The sequence below is a fragment of the Equus quagga genome, chromosome 7, assembly GCF_021613505.1.
Source record: "Equus quagga isolate Etosha38 chromosome 7, UCLA_HA_Equagga_1.0, whole genome shotgun sequence".
Classification (NCBI taxonomy): domain Eukaryota; kingdom Metazoa; phylum Chordata; class Mammalia; order Perissodactyla; family Equidae; genus Equus; species Equus quagga.
In genome coordinates this window covers 113,569,453-113,591,393 of record NC_060273.1, presented here as the reverse complement: position 1 = coordinate 113,591,393, position 21,941 = coordinate 113,569,453, and the positions used below count along the sequence as shown (strand labels likewise).

Below are 21,941 nucleotides of genomic sequence, written 5' to 3'. Positions count from 1 at the left end.
ATTGCAGAAATTTTCTAACATATAAAAAAGAGTCATTGGAAAACTGAAATGGAAAAAGACATGCAAAAAATAAGCTCCATTTTTAAAATTATAAAATTTGATAGACGTGAAATTACCGTCAAATTGCTATAAAAGTTTTTAAATAGTAATTTTCTACATGTATCCTCTCACAGACAGGTTACAAACAGTTTGCTGATTGGCACTAGTCCACAGACAACATCGAGGAGCACCAGTTCGCAGTATCTGATGAAGAGAAATGTCTTCAGTTTTCTTAGATTATAACCACATGGGCCTATGTTACTTAAAACTGAAACATTTCAACTAGGATATTCTTTGCTTTTGGCTTATAGATAGCTTGTTTATGTGGATTTAAGAGGTTTTAGAAAATTTCCTGTTTCTTTAGGATCTCTTGTTTCAGTATGAATAAATCCCAGTAAAGCAAGAGCTAGTCATGTATTACAGTACAATTTAATGCTAAGATCAAAGTATACTGAATTACAAATTCAATGCAAAATTTTCTTAAATAGGCTTGAAGTACAATCTTCCTTGGGCTACCTGTAATAAAAGTGGTTTCCCCTGGTTTGTTATATTTAACTTGATATGATTATACACACATAACAAAAGTTTGCTTCTGTTGTACAGTAAAATTCAACAGATGGGTCGATGTGTTCCATATCTAAAAAATTAAAATTCTACATCTGACTGGATGATAAATAATAAAGTAAGTTATTTGGATTTTGGCAGACATCTGACTAAGCCTTTGTTAAAATATTTGAAATTAATAAAGTGCAGACAGAAGATGCTAAAATGGTCAGACTGTAGAGTACCCCTTGGCTTTAAAGAGGCATTACTGAAGAATCAAAAAGCACAAAAACGAACTTCTAAGGAAGTAGAATTCAGGAATGGGAATGCTTTAATTATTAAACTGAGATTATACTTAGAGTTAGTTTAGAAATTTATTAAATGAAACCCTACGGCCCAGGTACCATTGTTGTCTACATCAGGTCTGATGCAGCACAAAACACATGGACAAATGTCTAAGAGAACATAATGGTCCCATATGAGGTAAAAAAAAAAAAAAAAAAAATCAGAGAAGACCTTTAGACATTTCAAAGTGAAAAAGCAAATTAAGCAACTAATCTGCAGCACTATGCCAAGTACTATAAAACTACCACTGAAAATTTCTAACCATTAAGAGTTCGTAAGAGTTAAAAAACTTTTTTAAGTTCAATTACGGCATTATTTGTTCTGTTAATGAAGTAAATGACCCTCAAACACAGTTAACTATCAAAACAAAACAAAACTTTATCACAAGAAGTTGGGGCACTATAGGAAGTTTAGGAGATTAAGTTCCTAAAGTAGCATATTGTAACTATCACCCTTCTTCTGTTTCCTGATAATTCACAGGAGATACATAGATGGCAGCTTGCTAAACCCACACCAGAAAGTGATTAAAAGTTTTATCAAAGTAAACTTTTAAATTAGCATAGCTTTTATGAAGTTTGGGATGGAGAGGGGGTAGGAAAAGGCAGCCTCATTGGGGTCTCTATGATCCCCAAAGCAGAAAGGAGTGAGAAGAAGTGAAAAGAAAATTTATTTTTAAAAGGTAATAATGAAAAAAAGAAAAATGAAAATGAAATAACTTTTCTTAGTTTACACTGTGCCAAGTTAAGCTGAATTATAGAATAACAGGTGTTCGCCAGGTGGACTGGGATGGAAGGAAGAAATGATGACTTTACAGGCAAAGGGAACAGAGAGGAAAATAGGCGTGTGGAGAACAGCATGGCATAGCAGCCTGGCTTGTTCTCAGAATGGTAAGCAGTATGGTGTGGCCAGAGCACACCCAGGAATGGAGTGTCTAGAGCTGGCTGGGATCTGACCATGGAGAAGGCTCAGACCAGTGCTTCTCAAACTTATGTGCACATAAATCACCTGAGGATTTGTTAAAATTCAAATTCAGGGAAGGGACTTGAGAGTCTGCTTTTCTAAAAAGCTGCATTGTGTTCAAAAGCTCTGGTCTGCAGACCGCTCTGAGTAGCAAGCCTGTAAATATTATCCTAATATTTGTCAGTACTTTGGTGGATTATGAGTTGCCACTGTTTAGTTAGTATTTGTTGAAAAGCATGAAATACATAGCATTTCTGTTAAGCTAGATATTAATTTTGTGTAGGTTTTGCTCTGCTAATACTGTAATTGTACTCTTAGCAACTTCATTGCCAGGTACAAAAGAAATAAATAAGCATAAGCTCTCATCCTTTATTAAATTAGTTGAGTGCGGGATGCAGTATAATAATGGAAAGAGTCTAAAATTTCGAACCAGATTTTTAGACCTAGGTTCTAATATTTTGTGACTAAATAACTCTGACTTTATGAAGATAAATTAACGTCTGTTTCTGTTTTTTTGTTTTCTTGTGTTTGAAATAGTTATAATACTTGCCATTTTACAGAATTATTGTGAGATTTAGAAATGATCCATATAAAGTACCTTGTAGGGAAAGATTAATGAGGGTTTCAATTATCAAACTTTTGAGATCCTTTAAAAGCTAAAATTCTGTGATTCTTAAATAAAGAACATTGAGTGATCTAATCCTAGGAATTGTTGATCTGTGTGCGATTATTTATCCTTCTGCTTTTTGAGTCTTTTTTCTCAGTGGTTCTTGGTAAGTTGGAGAGTATGGTTCTTTGTAGTTTATAAAAGTTCCCATGACTACCCTTCCTCAAGATCCGCTTCCACTCCTGGTGTGTGATACAGTTGTTACAGGGGAGAATAGATTGTACTTCTGAATGCTCTGGAGCCATGAAAAAACAGGTTGGATTATAGTTTCATCTGATTTTTCTAGTTCTTTGGTCTTATTTTTTATCATTTCTTGATTATGGAAATTTCCTAAATAATTTCCCACTTTCAGTTTGCTGTGAAATAGCAACATCCCTGTTCCAGGGGGGAAAATAACCTAGCCTGTTGCTTATCCATCCTTCAAGCCCGTAAATGGGCATAACAGTTTGGGGTCCTTCATGGAGAGAAATGGGCCTCAGAAAAGAGACCTGCAAAGGCCCTGAAAGCAGGTTTGAGGCCTTTTACGCAGAAATTCTGGGTTGCTGGTGTCCAGACCCCAGAAGAGGGAAATGGACTGTGGGTGGGCACATCTCTTTGATCTTATTTACTCCTCACGCTGTGGGGATAGGCACAGCCAGAGGCAGGCCAAAGCAGGGCCCTCTAATTAAAGTTCTAGTCAAGAGCCCAGGCTGTTGGGCAGGAGTGTGTTAAGGAAATTAGTGTTTAATCTCCGCTGCCTTTTTTTGATATTAGCCTATTTATTTAGCTCTTTTGTTTCACGACTGTGGTATTTATGCTTGAGTTTTTAGTGGATGATATAAGAATATTATAAGCATCTTATTTAATTCAGTAGCTCTAAGATGGAAATAAGTCTTAGTGATGAAAAAAATTCTTAGACTAAATGTGGTCTTGCTAGTAGACATTTTATGGTGAGCTTTTTTTTCTAACTCTGTGCCTTGTTCTTATGTTTTGATTTTTTAGATCGGCTTCAGCTCCCCAGGAATATGATTGAAAACAGCATGTTTGAGGAAGAACCAGATGTGGTGGATTTAGCCAAAGAGCCTTGTTTACATCCTCTAGAGCCTGATGAAGTGGAATATGAGCCCCGAGGTTCACGACTGCTGGTGCGGGGTCTTGGTGAGCATGAGATGGATGAGGACGAAGAGGATTATGAGTCATCTGCAAAGCTGCTGGGCATGTCCTTCATGAACAGAAGCTCAGGCCTGCGGAACAGTGCAGCTGGCTACAGGCAGAGCCCAGATGGGACTTGTTCACTACCCTCTGCAAGGGCCATGGTAGTCTGTGCTTCTGTCATTGTGATTGCTGTTGCTGTAATCATGGTAATTTATCTGCTGCCCAGATGTACCTTTACCAAAGAAGGCTGCCATAAAAAAAACCAATCAATGGTACTAATTCAGCCACTTGCAACAAATGGGAAGTTGTTTCCATGGGCACAAATCAGGCTTCCTACTGCCATCATGCCCCTACGCTATGAACTTAACCTACACCCAAACCTAACCTCGATGACATTCAGGGGTTCTGTGACGATTTTGCTTCAGGCTCTTCAGGCCACGTGGAATATTATTCTTCACAGCACAGGACATAATATTTCAAGAGTGACTTTTATGTCAGCAGTTTCAAGCCAAGAAAAACACGCTGAGGTCCTGGAATATCCATTTCATGAACAAATCGCCATTGTTGCCCCTGATGCCCTTCTTGAAGGACACAATTATACCTTGAAGATAGAGTATTCAGCAAATATATCTAGTTCTTACTATGGATTTTATGGCATCTCCTACACAGATGAAAGTAATGAGAAAAAGTATGTAACTCTCTTAAATGATTCTGCTGCTTTGCTCTATGATAACTTCTGCAATATGGATCCCTTTGCCCATACTAGAGACATTAGCTGCAACTTTTTAAAATTTAGGACGTTATGTGCAAAATAGTAGAATGATGATTTGGATGAATATACTGCTTCTCTCTTAGTCACAGCCTTAAGCATATATCATATATATCACATACTGTGGGGGTAGGGACATACTGATGAAGCAAATGGATAAAGATTATCAGTTACTTTCTCTTTCGCAAAAAGTTAAGTTATCTTGAGCTTTCACTATAAGATGAATCTAGTTTTCTATCACCTTACATGGGCTCTGTGGGAAGCAGACTATAAAGAATGTGGATTGTTCTTCTTCTTTATTTTTTTTTTGAGGAAGATTAGCCCTGAGCTAACTACTGCCACTCCTCCTCTTTTTGCTGAGGAAGACTGGCCCTGAGCTAACATCCATGCTCATCTTCCTCTGCTTTATACGTGGGACGCCTACCACAGCATGGCTTTTATCAAGCGGTGCCATGTCTGCATCCGAGATCCAAAACAGCGAACCCCGGGCCGCTGAGACGTGGAACGTGCGCACTTAACTGCTGCGCCACCAGGCCGGCCCCTGGATTGTTCTCTAAGACCTATTTTCCTAATGTGTGGAACTTTGAGGTCCTTATTAAGATGGAGAAAGAGGACGTGCAGAAGTGTTTATGCTTATATATCTCCATCATCTCTGGGAATTATATGATATATGTAAAAACAATGTCCTTGGTATGCAAACAGACCTTTAAGACAAATTGCATAATCACTTCTTCCATTCAAATTATTGCCCTTGGAGTCCTTTGGGCCTGCCACCATATAATGGGAGGAATAAATGTTGTGTGGCAGAATGGTCATTCGTTGACTCTTGCCATGGGCTAGATTGAGTTGTGGAAAATGCTCGAAAAATGAAAAACAACTCCTTAAAATTAAGAAATGAATGTCCCACGTGGTTGTATATCTTGATGCAAGATAAAATTTTGGAAGATTATTTATACCTTTCAAGATGTCTGAAAACTATAATTCAAAGCAATGTTTTTTGTCTTTCTTCCACTTTTAATTTTGCTTAGTTCTGTTAAAGTTTTTTCTACCCCTCCCCCTACTGAGGTATGATAAGAATAAATACTTGAATAAGTAGATAAAGTAATTAAGGGTATATTCCTTATTGATTGGAAAACCTGAGTATATGTAAATATCAAACACGTATTGACACTGCTTGTGGTAAGGGAACTTCACCTCTGTCGTGTAAGAGGTGGAGGTAGGAACCTTGCAGTTAAATCTACAAGTTGTCGATGATAGACTTGAGGTTCTAGATAACTGATACTAAAAGAGCTAGTAAATGAATTTAGGATGAGGATGTGTTGATGCGTTTTCTTTCTTTGTCCTACAGTCTCTCAGTGTCTTTTTCTTGAACTCTGGAAGCATTCTCCTAACTGGTCTCCTGGCTTCTACTCTTATCACAGCTTTCCCCCTATTCTTGCACCTGTCTTCTACCCTGCGCCAGACTCATATTTCTAGCAGTAGTACAATCTGACCATGTTGGTCTTTGGTTTACGATCCTTCAGCAGTTCCTCATTTCCAACAGGATTTAGTTTAAAGAGCTTTCAAGATCTGGCTGTGTTTTTTCTCACAGCCCTCATCTACCATAACAAACTTCATGTGCACTTCCCTGAATTCCAGTGATGATAATAGCCCATATTTACTGAGAGTTGAAGGGCTAGAAACTGTTCAAAGTATTTTATGTTTAGTCTTTTATTCTGTCAAACTCAGTAGGAGGTGGATATTAATATTTTACTCATTTTTACAGATGAAGAAGCAGAGGCACATAAAGTAACTCACCCAACATCTTATGGCCAGCAGATAGCAGAGGGGGAACTCAAACCCAAGGTCATTCTAACTACAGAGCCCACATTCTTCACTGCTGTGATGTACTGCCTCCCTAGTTCACAACTCTTCTTTTCCTTTGCCCATTGTTATCCCTGGTGCTTAGAATTCTCTTAACCTGACCCTCAGCTAAATAAACTTCAAGGTATTCATCATAGATAGGATAGATTGTAAGTAACATCAAGCATCAGCCTTCTCAAGTGACTTTTATATGAGATAGTTATTATTGCATGTCTTTTAACGGTAATTTAAGAATTTTTTTGTCTTAGAACATTATGATCCAATTTTTATCCAAAGCAATGGTCTACATAGACTCTCTTATATGGATAGTATGGATATCATCAAACTTTATCTCTTGGTCCCTTGTGGCCCTCTTCCAAAATCTTCTGTTAACTGGATAAGAATTTGAGAGTGGGGTGAAAAAATAGAATGTTAGAAAGATAATGTGTTTAAATTGTTTCATGTATGTTTATTGCTATCTTTCTTGCAGTTTATCAAATAGAAACAGTTATTTGGGCAAATCCTTACCAGGAAAAAAGTATGATAATTTTAAGTGTGAAGGAAGAGTTATGACTAGCTAGCATTTATAATAAATATCTACGTAGGACTTTGTGGCATATAAGTAGTTTTATTATAAATAGTCTTATTTGATTCTAACAAAAACCCTAGGTGTTTGGCAGGGGATCCTACCTTAATCATAATTTAACAAATAAAGAAGTTGAGATGTAGATCACCGATTTCCCTGAGGTAACTTGGCTGGTAAATTTGCAGAGTTTGGGTTTTCTTACTCTGAATCCCACACTTTCTACTTATCATTTAAAAGTGGAAACTAAGCTCTAAGCAAGTGAGGCTATCATGCCCAAAGTGGTGGTTATATATGTACCATGTTGACTGGTACTTGAAATATACACACCAGGGCTACACTTGTCTTGATTACTGTAAGGCCATGTTTAGATGGTTTCCCAAATGCAGATCTGCTTTGTTCCTCTGCTTAATTGAAAAATCTGCATTTCTCCTCTTTTTATGCTTTTCTGCCAACCTTTAATTGAGGACTTTTCTATGAGTTAAATTCGCAAGTGTTTTTGCTGTGCTGTAGGAAGGGGAAGAAAATTTTTGATTCATTTCTGAGGAGAGTAAGGGAAACCAGCATATACTACGTGACCCCTAGGTTTTTCAGTCTTCATGTAAGTTGTGATTTTGAGAGTTATTGTTGTGAAATCAGTCTGTACATATGATTAAAGGCAATTAATTAATGACTGCCATTCATACCGATCTTCCATCAGAAACAGACCTCAGTGGCCAGCTGCAGCCTACTGTTGTGGCTTCATCTCCAGCCACATTGGACAGCCTGACAGCCTGGATAGCCCAGAGCCTGAACATCCACTGCTCTGTCTGTCCTTGTGCTTCCCACTCTTTCTAGAGTGTACTCTCTTCCTTTCTCTACCTTTTCAAGTATTCCTCATTTTTTAAGGCCCTCTTCAGATTTTGTCACCGGTTTCCTTACAATGTCTTCAGCCACTAGTCAGAATTTGTTCCATGCCCTCTGTTTCCACACTTCGTTTTCACTGTTATGACATGATTTGTGGCCTCACAAGTTTCTGTCCAGCGTGTAAACCTCTGCCTTTCCCAGTTGATTGGAGATCCTATAATGACTGGGATTCTACAGTGTTTATCTTAATATCCCTAGTACTTGGCAGGGTGCCTTGAATAGTAGGTGCTCAATAACTATTGGATGAATTTGCATTTATTTTAGGTACTTTGCAGCAACTCAATTTGAACCCCTGGCAGCAAGATCTGCTTTTCCTTGTTTTGATGAACCAGCATTTAAAGCTACATTTATCATCAGGATCATAAGGGATGAGCAATACACTGCTTTATCAAATATGCCTAAGGTACTGTTCTGTTCCTTGAATGTAAAATCTTGGAGTGGGTCTCTTTCTTTGTTATGAATACTTGAGTTCCTCTTTACCATACTGTTGAGAATGATTAAAATCATATTCATTCTTATTCTTTCATAAAATACTTAAATAAAAGTTAAAATATATGTTGGAATCAATTGGGAAGTCTGCCTGAGGAGCACTTGAGGAAGGAGAAAGACCTGCTGGATGTGGAATGTATGGGCAGGAATGTGAAGTATGTGCTACCTACTAAAGTTGTGCAAATATTAATGCTATAAGCTAGTACTAAAGATCACAGTGATTTTTTTTCTGAGACGTGGTGAATTTGCTATTCTAAGCAGTGATATTTGATAGTGTTGAACCATGATCAACCTTGGTGTTATATTGGTTATTGGAAAATCAATATTGTAATATAGAGGTTTAACAAGAACACAAACCTCTTTCTTGGGTGGTAGCTCTGTAAGGGAGGCAGTGAGGGTGAAACCAAGCAGAATTGTTTTTATGCTAAAAGAACTTAGGGGGTCTTTTTTTGACAGCTGAGAGGTTGTGTGCAGCCTGATAAGAGCCTCTTGGAACCCATGTGGCTAGTGAAGAGGATCAGACACATCTGACAGACTGTGGAGTCAACCCTTTTAGATAGGAGAGGACATGATCTGTCCTTCAACAGGGACATCACTTCAGCAGCTCCACTCCTAGCCTAATTTTTCACTTTAATCTTTCTGTAAAAGAGGTGGAATACCTACTTCCCTAGTATCCCAAAACATACCTTAATTCATGGTTGGAAAATCTTGCATACTTCTCTAGTGACTTACTCTCTTTGATCGCACTAAGCCTTCTTGGGGTCATCAACGTGGTACTTTTCAAAGCCATTTCGGATCATCTGGAGGGATTTCCTAGCTGTAGATCCTTCTTCTGTAAATGTATTTGTAGTAGTAGAGAGGAGCACTCCAGATCATAAGGAAGGATTTTGTTTTTGGTGGTGTTTTAAAGGGGGGAAACAGAACCACTCTTACTTACTGTCTCTAACTTGCATTTATTTAAAGCCATCTTTTGAGACAAAAAATTCCTCAAGGATGTTTCACTGTACTCAGTATGTCCTCATGCTGAAGGATAGTAGAACACACTGAAACTAAGGGCCATGCTCTGTTCAGAAATTTGTGCTGACAGGTTAAAATATGCCAACAGCTTCAGTACTTATTTCCTATTTGAATTTTCAGTTTCTCAATTTGTCACTGTCATTTATTCCCATAGTTAACAGAACTCGTATCTTTTCCCCTTTGCTTGTAGAAATCATCAGTCATTATGGAAGATGGACTTGTTCAGGATGAGTTTTCCGAGAGTGTGAAGATGAGCACTTACCTGGTTGCTTTTGTTGTGGGGGAGATGAAGAACCTGAGTCAGGACATAAATGGAACCCTGGTATGTTGCTGTAATTGTCTTGAAAGCCTCTTTCGCAAGAGGTTAAGAGAAATTCTTGCTTAAGTATTTCTGGTAACTGCTTTATGAAGGAAAATAAACTTTTGGATCACAACTATGACATTTTATACAAAAAGTGTTACTTTTTTTGCTTAGCTGTTATTTACTGTTATTAATTTAATACCTGAAAGTCAATAATTTTCAAGTTTCTTTTAATTTTACCTTTACAAGAGAATTCCAATATGACAATATGTATATATTAAAGCTTCTAGAACTGTACTGTACAATATGGTGGTCACTAGCTCTATGTGACTATTTAAATTTAAATTAATTAAAATTGGATGACAGCATCATGGCTGAATAAGATGTCCATTATTCGTGTCCCCCTACCCCGACAATAACATTTTGGCATCTGTCCATGGAAAAAAGTGCCTTTGTGGATCTGTGGGATCCAGCACTATATGCCAAAGGACTTGGGAAGAGTCTTGCCCACCCATACATTGGGTATTAGGCATACACACCTTGGTCCCAGTTGTAGACCCTGCAGTGGCAGCCTCCTTGGCTATGGTCTGGGAATGCCTGAAAAACACCATCTTAGATATAGACAAGAGGGCTTTTGTGGAAGTCCAGTTTTCCAGCAGAAAGGTTCTAGCACACTGTTGGAACGAAAAAACATTAGTTTGGACACATTGGAGAGGGAAGTTAGTTAAAACTGGAGAACGTGGCTGCTACTTCAAATGCGAAGACAGCAATGTAAAACTTCAAGGAACATGAAAAATTGAGGAAACCTGATACCACCAAATGATCAGAATAATCTTCCAGTAATGGATCCTAAAGACATGGAGATCTATGATTTACCCAATAAAGAATTCAGAATAGCTATTTTAAGGAAACTCAGTGAGCTTTAAGAAACCACAGAAAGACAATTCAGTGAAATCAGCAATAATACACTAATAAAATGAGAAATTTAACAAAGATATAGAAAACTTTATGAAGAGCCAAACAGAAATTCAGAGGCTAAAGAATATAAGAAATTAAGTGAGGGAGCTGGTGCTGTGGCCGAGTGGTTAAGTTTGCACACTCCATTTCGGCAGCCCAGGGTTTTGCCAGTTTGGATCCTGGGCACAGACCTCGCACCACTCATCAAGCCATGCTGAGGCGATGTCCTACGTGGCACGACTAGAAGGACCTGCAACGAGAATATGCAAATATGTACTGGGAGGCTTTGAGGAAGAGAAGAAGAAGAAGGGAAAAAAAGAAAAGACTGGCAATAGATGTTAGCTCAGGTGCCAGTCTTTAAAAAAATAAAGAAATGAAGTGAAAAGTACACTAGAGAGCATCAATAGCAGAATGGATCAAGCAGAAGAAAGAATTGTGTGAGTTAGAAGACTGGAAATTTGATATTATCCAGTCAGAGGGGAACAAAGAAAAAAGGATGGAGAAAGAGTGAATAAAGCCTGTGTGATTTATGGGATGCCATCAAAAGAAACAATTTGCAAATTATTGGAGCTCCAGAAGGAGAACAGAGGGAGGAGGGGGCAGAAAGCTTATTTAAATAAATAATGACTGAGAACTTCCCAAATCTGGGGAGAGATTTGGATATCCAAGTTCGTGAAGCTCATAGGTTATCAAACAAACTCAACTTAAAGAGATCCTCTCCAAAACACATTATACTAAAATGTTCAGAAATCAAACGGAATCATAAAAGCAAGAAAAAAGAAGCTTGTAATTTACAAGGGAATCTCATAAGTCTATCAGTGAATTTCTCAGCAGAAATCTTACAAACCAGGAGAGAATCAGATGATATATTCAAGTGCTGAAAGAAAAAAACTGCCAACCAAGAATAATCTATCTAGCAAAGTTATCCTTCAGAAATGGAGCGATAAAGACTTTCCCAAACAAAAGCTGAGGGAGTCCATTACCACTAGACCTGCCTTAAAAGAAATGCTGAAAGTTCTTTCAGCTGAAATGAAAGGATGCTAATTAGTAACATGAAATGTATGAAAATGTACAGCATACTGGTAAAGTTGAGTATATAGTCAAATTCAGAATACTCTAATACAGGCATACCACAGAGATGTTACAGATTCGGTTCCAGATCACTGCAGTAAAGCTAATATTGCAATAAAATGAGTCACATAAATTTTTTGATTTCCCAGTGCATATAAAAGTTATATTTAGGGGCTGGCCTGGTGGTGCAGTGGTTAAGTGTGCACATTCTGCTTCGGCGGCCCAGGGTTCGCGAGTTCGGATCCCAGGTGCAGACATGGGACCGCTTGGTAGTCTGTGCTGTGGTAGGCGTCCCACATATAAACTAGAGGAAGATGGGTACGTATGTTAGCTCAGGGCCAGTCTTCCTCACCAAAAGAGCAGGATTGGTAGCAGGTAGCTCAGGGCTAATCTTCCTCAAAAAAAAAAAAGAAAAAGTTATGTTTACACTATACTATAGTCTGTTAAGCGTATAATAGCATTATGTCTAAAAAAACCAATGTATATAACTTAATTTAAAACTACTTCATTGCTAAAAATTGCTAACTCATCTGAGCCTTCAGTGAGTTGTAATCTTCTGCTGGTGGAGGGTCTTATAAAAAACACAATATTTGCAAAGCACAGTGAAGTGAAGCACAACAAAATGAGGTCTGCCTGTACTGTAATGTGTTTTATGCTTCCTATGGGATGCATCAAAAGTGGTTCTAAGAGTGAAAGTTAGAGCAATAAATGCCTACGTTAAGAAAAAAGAAAGATCTCAAATAAACAACCTGACTTCTCAAGGAACTAGAAAAAGAACAAACTAAGCCCAAAGTCAGCAGAAGGAAGGAAATAACAAAGTAGAAATAAATGAAATCAATATTAGAAAAACAATAGATCAACAAAACTAAGAGCTGGTTTTTGGAAAGATAAACAACATTAACAAACCTTTAGCTAGGCTGAGAAAAAAAGTCTCAAATTTAGAAATGAAAGAGGACACATTACAACTGATACTACAGAAATACAAAGGATCTTAAGAGACTATAAACAATTATAGACCAACAAATTGAATAACCTAGAAGAAATAAATAAATTCCTAGAAACATACAGCCTACCAAGACTGAATTATGAAGACATAAAAAATCTGAACAGATCAGTAACAAGGAGATTGAATCAGTAATCAAAAACCTCCCAACAAAGAAAAGCCCAGGACCAGATGGTTTCTCTGGTGAGTTCTACAAAACACTAAAAAAAAATTAATGCCAATTATTCTTTTTTATATATTTATTATAATTTTTATTCCAAAAAATTGAAGAGGAGGGAACACTCCCAAACTCATTTTACAAGGCCTGCATTACACTGATATCAAAGCCAAATAAGGACATTACAAGAAAAGAAACCTGCAGATCAATATCCCTGATGAATATAGATGCAGTAGATGTCTGTGCACAAAATTTTCAGCAAAATATTAGCACACTCAATTCAATTCAACAGTGCATTAAAGGGATCATATACCATGACCAAGTGGGATTTATCCCTGGAATGCAAGAAACTTTCAATATATGCAAAGCAGTAAATATATATCACGTTAATAGAACGAAATATAAATATATATGATCATCTCAATGGATGCAAAGAAAGCATTTGACAAAATACAACGTCCTTTCGTGATAAAAACTCTCAATAAATTGAGTATAGAAGGAATGTACCTCAGCATAGTAAAGGCCATATATGACAAGCCCACAGCTAACATTATACTCAACAGTGAAAGATTGAAAGCTTTTCCTCTTAAGATCAGGAACAAGACAAGCATGCCTTCTCTCTCACTACTCTTATTCCACATAGTTCTGGAGTCTTAGCCAGAGCAATGAGGCAAGAAAAAGAAAGAAAAGGCATCCAAATCAGAAAGGAAGAAGTGAAATTTGTCTTTGTTTGCATATGATATGATCTCATAAAAAAGAAGTCCTAAATACTCCACCAAAAAACTGTTAGAACTAATCGACGAATTCAGTAAAGTTGCAAGATATAAAATCAACATAACGAAATCAGTTCTGTATCCTTACACTAGCAATGAAATAACTGAACAAAGAGATAAAACTATTCCATTTACAATAGCATCAAAAATAATGAAATACTTAGGAATAAATTTAAGGAGGTGAAAGATCTATATGCTGAAAACCATAAGACTTTGGTGAAAGAAATTGAAGAAAATGCAAATATGTGGAACGATATCTCATCTCCATGGATTGGATAAATTGATATTGTTAAAATATCCATACTACCCAAAGCCATCATTAGATTCAGTGCCATCCCTATCAAAATTCCAGTGACATTTTTCATAGAAATAGAAAAAACAACCCCTAAAATGTGTATGGAACCACAAAGGACCTTGAATAGCCAAAGCAATCTTGCGAAAGAATATCAAAGCTGGAGGCAACACACTTCCTGAATTCAAACTATACTACAAAGCTGTAGTAATCAAAACAGTATGTATAGTAATCAAAATATTCTGGTACTGGCCTAAAAATAGATGCATAGCCCAATGGAACAGAATCAAGAGCCCAGAAATAAACCGTCGTATATATGGTCAACTAATATTTGACAAGGGAGCCAAGAATAATCAGTGGGGAAAGGATAGTCTCTTCAATAAGTGGTGCTGGGAAAACTGGATAATCACATGTAGAACATGAAATTGGACTCTTATCTTACACCACTCAAAAAATTAACTCAAAGTGGCTTGACAACTTAGATGTAAGGTCCGAAACTGTAAAACTCTTAGAAGAAAACAGAGAGAGAAAGTCCTTGACGTTGATCTTGGCAGTGATTTTTTGGATATGACATCAAAAGCGCAAGCGACAAGAACAAAAGTAAATAAGTGGGACTACATAAAATTTAAAAGCTTCTGCACAGCAAAAGAAATGGTCAACAAAATGAAAAGGTAACCTATGGAATGGGAGAAAATATTTCTAAGTCATATATCTGATAAGGGATTAATATCCAAAATATATAAGGAACTCATACAACTCAATAGCAAAAAAAAATTTGATTAAAAAATGGGCAGAGGAACTGAATAGATGTTTTTCCAAAGAAGGCATACAAATGGCCAACAGGCACATGAAAAGGTGCTTAACATCACTAGTCATGAGGGAAATGCAAATCAAAACCCCAATGAGATGTCACCTCACACCTCTTAGAATAACTCATCAAAAAGGCAAGAGATAAATGTTGGTGAGGATGTGGAGAAAAGTGGACCCTGGTGAGAATGTAAATTGTTGGTGCAGCCACTATGGAAACAGTATGGAGGTTCCTCAAAAAATTAAAAATAGAGCTGTCACACGGTCCAGCAATCCCATTTCTGGGTATATATCCAAAGGAAATACAATCAGGATCTCAAAGAGGTATCTGCTCTCCCATGTTGGTTGCAGCATTGTTCACAATAGCCAAGGTATGGAAGCAACCTAAGTGCTTGATGGATGAATGCAGAAAGAAGATGTGGTATTTATGTACTATGGAATAGTATTCAACTGTGAGGAAGAAGGAAGTCTGCCATTTGCAAAAACATGGGACTTTGAAGGCCTTATGCTAAGTGACATAAGTCAGATTGAGAAAGACAAATACTGTATGATCTCACTTATATGTGGAGTTTTAAAAAACTGAACTCATACAAAAAGTAGAATGGTGGTTGTCAGGGGCTGAGGGGTGGGGGAATGGAAAGATATTGATCAAAGAATACAAACCTCCAGTTATAAGATGAATAAGGTCTGAGGATTTAATGTACTGTCTGGTGATTATGGTTAACAATACTATATTATACTCACTTATAGTGTATTATATTCACTTCCTCAGTCTCAGTACCCACATTTCAAATGTTCTTGTGACTAATGGCTACCATACTGGATATTAGAGATATTGAACATTTCCTTTAATGCAGAAAATTTTATTGGACAGTGCTAAATCTAGAACATTGAGCAGACTTAAAAGATATAAAAATATTGTTAGAAGAAAAACTCTAGGTTATAAAAGTTAGTTGGATCTTCCTTTTTTAAAAAGCAAGTCCTGATTGAGGTTTCTTCATCTTAGCATAGTGACTAACATTGTTTAAGGGTCTTATGTATCTGTAGTTTATCAAAATTTTTTGTTTTAAGTAGGCTTCTCTGCTTTTCTTTGTCATTTGATTGAATTTTATGCTTTAATTTCTCAGTAGAGACTTACTAAAGCTAATATTTTCACATACTGATATGTAGAAGGAGAAAAGGGTCTTTTTTAAGCTAAAAATGATGATTCTTCATGATAGAAGTATGATGGAATTCTTTAATTCTTTTTTTCATACTTTTGAACCCTACCAGCGAATGTTGTCCAACCTTTGAGCACATTCAGTTGGATTTGGGTTTTTCTTTCTAGACTAAAGAGTTTATTTTATTCACAGTATACTTGGATCTTCTTATTTTGTTACTTAAAAAGGATACAACTCCTTCTGTTGGAAAATAATCATGTCTACCCCGTAACTTTAGAAATAAGGATTATCTGGCTGTTTATCAGCAGTGACATTGTATGCTTTTATGTTCAACATTAACAAATGGACAACTATTGAAGAAGTAAGTGTTCAAGGGTAAATGTAGACTATATGTTGAGTGAGTGCTCAATATGATTGTCACCTTTTTTTCCAAGAGTGTTTTGGAAAGTCCAAACCGATCCTTTCAAAAGGATGTTGAAACTAGTTTAAATCTGAAAAAATTCAATTCGTTCCAGTTCAAGTGTGGCATCACAAATTTAGCCCTTAGTTCAGATGTTGCCTCGATAAAAGCTAAAAGCCCAGTCTAAAACAGTCAAGTTTGCTTCTTCAAGACCCAGTTGAATACTACCTTCTCCTTGAAGCTTTTCATTCTTTCCCTAGTTGGGATTCATCATTCCCTCTCTGATGTTTTCATAGCACTTTAGTTACATCTCTGTTGTCATTCTCATCACATTCTTGGATGTAAAACCTCCAGGACTTTTTATTGTATCCTAAAATGTATGCAGTCTTGGCTTTTTCTTCTTTTCCCTCTGTCCCTCCCTCTCTCTCTTTTTTGCTTTGTGTCTCTGTCCCTCCTTCTGTCTCTCTCTCTTTCTTTCAACTGCTGGGTTGGCTTCTTACATTACATTCAAACTCATCATTCTGATATTCAACGCCCTCTTAGAAACTTGGCTGTATTTCCAGGTGCTCCAATGTGAATTCTTCCATCTAATCAAGCTGAATTATTCATTGCTCAGATATATACCTCATCCTCATTTATTTATATATATGTATAGAGAGAGAGAGAGAAGGATGGAGGGAGGGAGAGATTGAGAGAGGAAGTTTCAGGTGACGTTTTTGTTTTTGTTTTTGCTTTTTATTACATGTATGAGGAAGCAACATGGTTAAACATGGACTCTGGAGTCTACCTGCATCAAATTCCTCCTATTCAATTTAGTAGCTGTGTGCCTCTGGGTAGGCATATGGCTCTATCATCCTCTCTAAACCTCACTTTCCACAGCTCCCCTACTTTATTGCCTATATTAGCCTGCCCTCATAAGGATCAAATTTTTTAAATTCCTGTAAAATGTTCAATACCTGGCAGATAGTAATACACACGCACAGAAAGTGCACTCTCTTTTTTCCATTTGCAGATATATTGTGAACTCCCTTGTATGTCTATAAATATAAATTATCTTCATCATTTTTAATGGTACCCAGTAGTAAATGTTTTGAAAAAAATTGTTATACAAATGAACAATTGTTTTATTGATTTTCTCTTTTTTTATTAGGAAAGGGGGGAAACTCTAACACGCATGGAGTTATACTGTCATAGGCACTCATTTATAAACATTTGTTCATTTTATAAGCCAAATGAGGGGGAGGCATTAGCTCCATATTGCTGATGAAGAAACAGTGTCTCAGAGAGGTTAACTGACCTAAGATTACATAGCCAGTAAGTGATAGTCAAAATTGTACTGTCTACCACAATATGCTGCTTCTCACACCAAGTGACATAAATAACTTCTGTAGGTATGGTGACCAGAAATTCGGATTTGGAGTCTAACAAAGGATTTTTGTTGTGCTAAAATGCTGTATCCTCTAGAGTGGGGTCTATTTTGTAGTATTTCACATTACGCCTATTTCACAAGATTCAGGAATAAGACGGTAGGGCTTTACTTACTAATGTCAGTCTTACCAAACAGCTAGAAATGTCAAAGTTGACTGTAGATTATTAAACATGTCCTGCTCGGTGATAAAGACTATTGTGTTGTTAAAGGCCCAAAGAAAGAGGAACATTGGTTTTATCATTTCTCTCCACTCTTCAGTGTTCATTAAACCTGTCCCTGCCTTCAGGAATGCCAAAATTATATAGAAAATTCTAGGCCAGACAGATCTGATTTGTAGAATCAGAATCCAGTGGTTGTTAGACAGGGCACCATATCTATATAACATTCAAATAGAACCTTCACCAGTATTATCCATGTGGAGTTATAATTTTAATTTATTCATATTCAACCAGGAATATGAATTAATTCCAAATTTCCACTAACAACATTTCTACCTGAAGTATCTCTCCACCAGACAGGACCATTGTACATGATTTATGTCATTCTCCTAAAGTGCCGTCTAATCACTTATTCTGGATAGATTTGAGACTGATGTTTTGTTTTTTTGTTTCCTTAGGAATTTATGCTTTTTTTGTATATTCAGCTGTCTGATTATGAAACCTGGTGTTTTTCAGGAAACTTCATATTGGAAGCTTCTAGTATTTTCTGTCTTTACGAAGCTTGCAGGCTATATTATTGTCCCTTTTGGGAGGGATGAGATTTGTTTTTGTATTTGCTTTTGTTTTATTTAGTTTTTGTTTTTTATTAAATTAAGGAACAGATCTAAGTTAACCTAACAAATCTGTTATTCCTTAGTCTTAAAGAACCCCTTTGAGAGCTGACCATGAGTCTTTAAAGTTGCGTCTTTTAGAAATCTCCCAAAGATCCCACCAAGAGGTTTTTTTTTTACTTTTTATTAAGATTATGATAGTTTACAACCTTGTGAAATTTCACTTGTACATTACTGTTTGTCAGTCATGTTATAGCTGCACCCCTTTACCCTTTGTGCCCACCCCCATCCCCCCCTTTCCTCCGGTAACCACTAATCTGTTCTCTTTGTCTACATGTTTAACTTCCACTTATGAGTGGAGTCATACAGAGATTGTCTTTCTCTATCTGGCTTATTTCACTTAACATTAATACCCTCAAGGTCCATCCATGTTGTTGTCCACCAAGAGATCTTGCAATAAAAGTTTTAAGTGTACATCTTACAGCCTGAGGACCAGTTGACTTCCATTTAACAGTATGTAGGGTGCTCTTAGCAAGCACTTTGTGGTAGGTCAAGACTGTCTTTGTTGAGCTGGGTTGCTCTCTTTGTTTCTCACTGCTTCTATTGCTCTTAAAACAAGCTTGATAATAATTATAATGACCAGATGATTTATCCCTAGTGAGAACTCATAGCACATGTTCTTTTAAGGAAAAAGAAAAGAAATAGGAGGAAAGAGAAAAGACCAAACTACGTTTTTTCCTGATCATTGTATTTCGGAAATGGGACTAACTTGATCCTTTGGTCAGATTTTAGTTTCATGTAGACTTCTTTTTCTCCCTCTACTTTTCCTCTAAGGAAAGGTGCTTTCACACGTGGTGATGGGAGTGGCTAAATGGTGTGTATGGCAGAAGGATATTTGAGGAGGAATCTGGGGAATATGGATGGTGTTCCTATTGGGATAGCATCTTCTAGATGATTGTGTTGACAATAACGTAAAATACGTATGCCTGGAAAGAACAGGGAGAGAGAGTAAAGACTTATCTGAAGTCCGAAGTGATCTTGGTACAGTCATTTAAAATGCTCAAGATTTAAAAAGAATATGTCAGGCTTTTTTTTTTTTTTCAGCGCTAACACTGACTTTGGAAGGGGAAAGATGTAGGAAGTGCACATGTCAGCAGGATGAGCTTGTAGTTCCTTTGGCAGGTGGTGACTGAATTCAGTAAGCTGCGGTCACAGCCCTGTACTAAGGGCTGCAGATGGCAGAGTGCTGGGCTGGTGAAGTACACTTGGCCACATGATGTGGGACGTTAAATTTCTTCCATAGTTAGTTTAGAAAGCCGTGTATTTTTAATTGGCTAACTCCAGTCTTAGACACTTCACTCTTCCGGTAACAGTTGCGACATATGCTCTACTCACACATATTTTGTCCCATTTCTGATGGAACTGATATTTGTAATAATGGTAATAGCTAACATTTATTGAACACTTACATTGTGTCAGGCACTCTTGTAAGTTCTGTGTATGTGTTAGCTTATGTCATCCTCACAGCAGCCCTGTGAGGATTGGAGCTGCTTTTGTCACCACTTTACAGATAAGGGCACTGAGGTTAACTTACCTCTTCCAGGTCACACAACTAGTAGAGATTTGAACCAGGCACTCTAACTACAGAAACTGTACGTTTCATTTGGTTGTTTGTTTCCTTAAAAATTTTTTCTTTACATTTAATTTTTATGCCATATTACCTCCGTGTTTCTGTGGTTAAAGCATATGTTCTATAGACTAAAGAGCTGAAATCTTTTGGACCTCTTAGAAATTGTTCACAGTTTTTCAGTCCTTCAGTGGGAGACTGAAATTAATTTGGAATTAGAGTTCACCATTGTGTTTTGTCCAAATGATGAATTATTCAGTAAGTCTCCGTTTCCCACCTGTTAAGATCTTTATTTTGAGGTTTTTATTTTCTGCTATGTCTTGTCCACATCCCACTTTCCCAGGTGAGTAGGGGGCTTTTTTTTTTTTTTTTTCCTGTTTTAGGAATTTATTGTCCATCAATTTTAGTAGGAAAATGACTTGAAATAAAACATGAAATACCATATTTCATTGAATCTAAGTCATTATCAGTTGTAAGAACATTAGTTGTCTGCACCACTGAAAAGAAAATGTTAGAGGACTTTCCCAATCAATTGAAAAACAATAAATATTGTTTTTAACATAATTGCTTAAATTTTGCCTTTTGATAACTTACTAAATAAGACATTTACTGTTAGTCACATCATTTTGTTTAACTTATGCACTTAAAAAAAGAAAGAATAACAATCTAAACAATGTGGGTGATTGCATCTGCCTCCCCTCAGTGAGCGTGAACCCTGGAGTAACGGGCAGTGGGGGCTATCTATCTCTCATCCCCTTGGGTGGTTTTAGTTACTGTGTGCCACTCCCCGAGTGTGTCACTCTGCGGGGTATGATTATTTTTTGTGCAACATGGTCCATAAAAACAAACCAACAACTGGGAAAAAAGTAAGCTATCCCAAGGCTGGAAGAAAAACGGGCTGTGCCATACTTACTGAAAGAGAATGTGTTGATCTCTCACAGGTTTTTCCAGGGTAATTTCAACAAATACGCACTTTCTGCTTCATATGTTTACTTTAGAACTAACTTCCTTGTAAGATGTGACTCCTCTGTATTGAGTGCCTGCTTGATACCAGAAACTGTCATAGAGGCTAAAAGGATGAAAATTTAGTTTTGCCTTCAAATAATTCACAATTTGAATAGCTCATAGGCAAGGAAGGGCAACTGTTAGGTAATGGAGAGGAAGAGAATAGTATCATAAAATTAAATGGGCAGATGCTTATAAATTGCTATAACATGACCCAAAATAGTTTATTTTAGATGTTAACTTTTAAAAAAAAGGAATCAGTAAGTTTTTGAACATTGTTGTATGTATGGAAGTGACTTGCTAAATAAACTCTGAGGGGGCTAAAAGAACTATAAGCCAGACTTTCTGTTCTGAAAAATCTCATACAACTCTATGCCGTCCTCAATATACTAATCTTGAGAATGGTCACCTGAGGATCATGTAATTTTAATTGTACCTGTCATTACATTGTACATGTTTCCTTTAGGTTTCTATATATGCTGTACCAGAAAAGATTGGGCAAGTTCACCATGCCTTGGAAACAACTGTGAAGCTTCTTGAGTTTTATCAAAACTACTTTGAAATTCAATACCCACTTAAGAAACTGGGTAAGAATCAAATGGTATCTCTGATTTTCATTGCCATTATAACCTAGATTCATTCTGCAAATGTTTTTCAGGAAGAACTTTTGCCAAAGTTATTTTATAAGAAACACTGTTAGTGCTTTAGGAATTGTATTTGTTAAGATTGTTTAGATTCCATGAATGTATCTGAACGTGGAGCTTAAAACACTTAGAAGTTTATTGGGGCTATTACAAAGGTGCTGTGTTAAGTGGGAATTTGCTTAGGGCTTAGTCTGGAGTTTGACTAATTCTAACTTTCTAAGAAATTCCTAATTCAAATCATGAAAACTGAGT

The 21,941-nt window shown here is 36.8% G+C and overlaps 1 protein-coding gene across 1 annotated transcript in view; it reads left to right on the top strand.

Annotated features, from left to right (window-relative positions):
- Window positions 1-21,941, top strand: part of LNPEP (leucyl and cystinyl aminopeptidase) — a 94,620-nt gene that overhangs the window by 30,318 nt on the left and 42,361 nt on the right. The window contains exons 2-5 of the mRNA XM_046665736.1: window positions 3,536-4,376; window positions 8,053-8,191; window positions 9,485-9,616; window positions 21,512-21,632. Coding sequence (XP_046521692.1) covers window positions 3,536-4,376; window positions 8,053-8,191; window positions 9,485-9,616; window positions 21,512-21,632 — 1,233 coding nt within the window. The remainder of the gene's footprint in view (window positions 1-3,535; window positions 4,377-8,052; window positions 8,192-9,484; window positions 9,617-21,511; window positions 21,633-21,941) is intronic.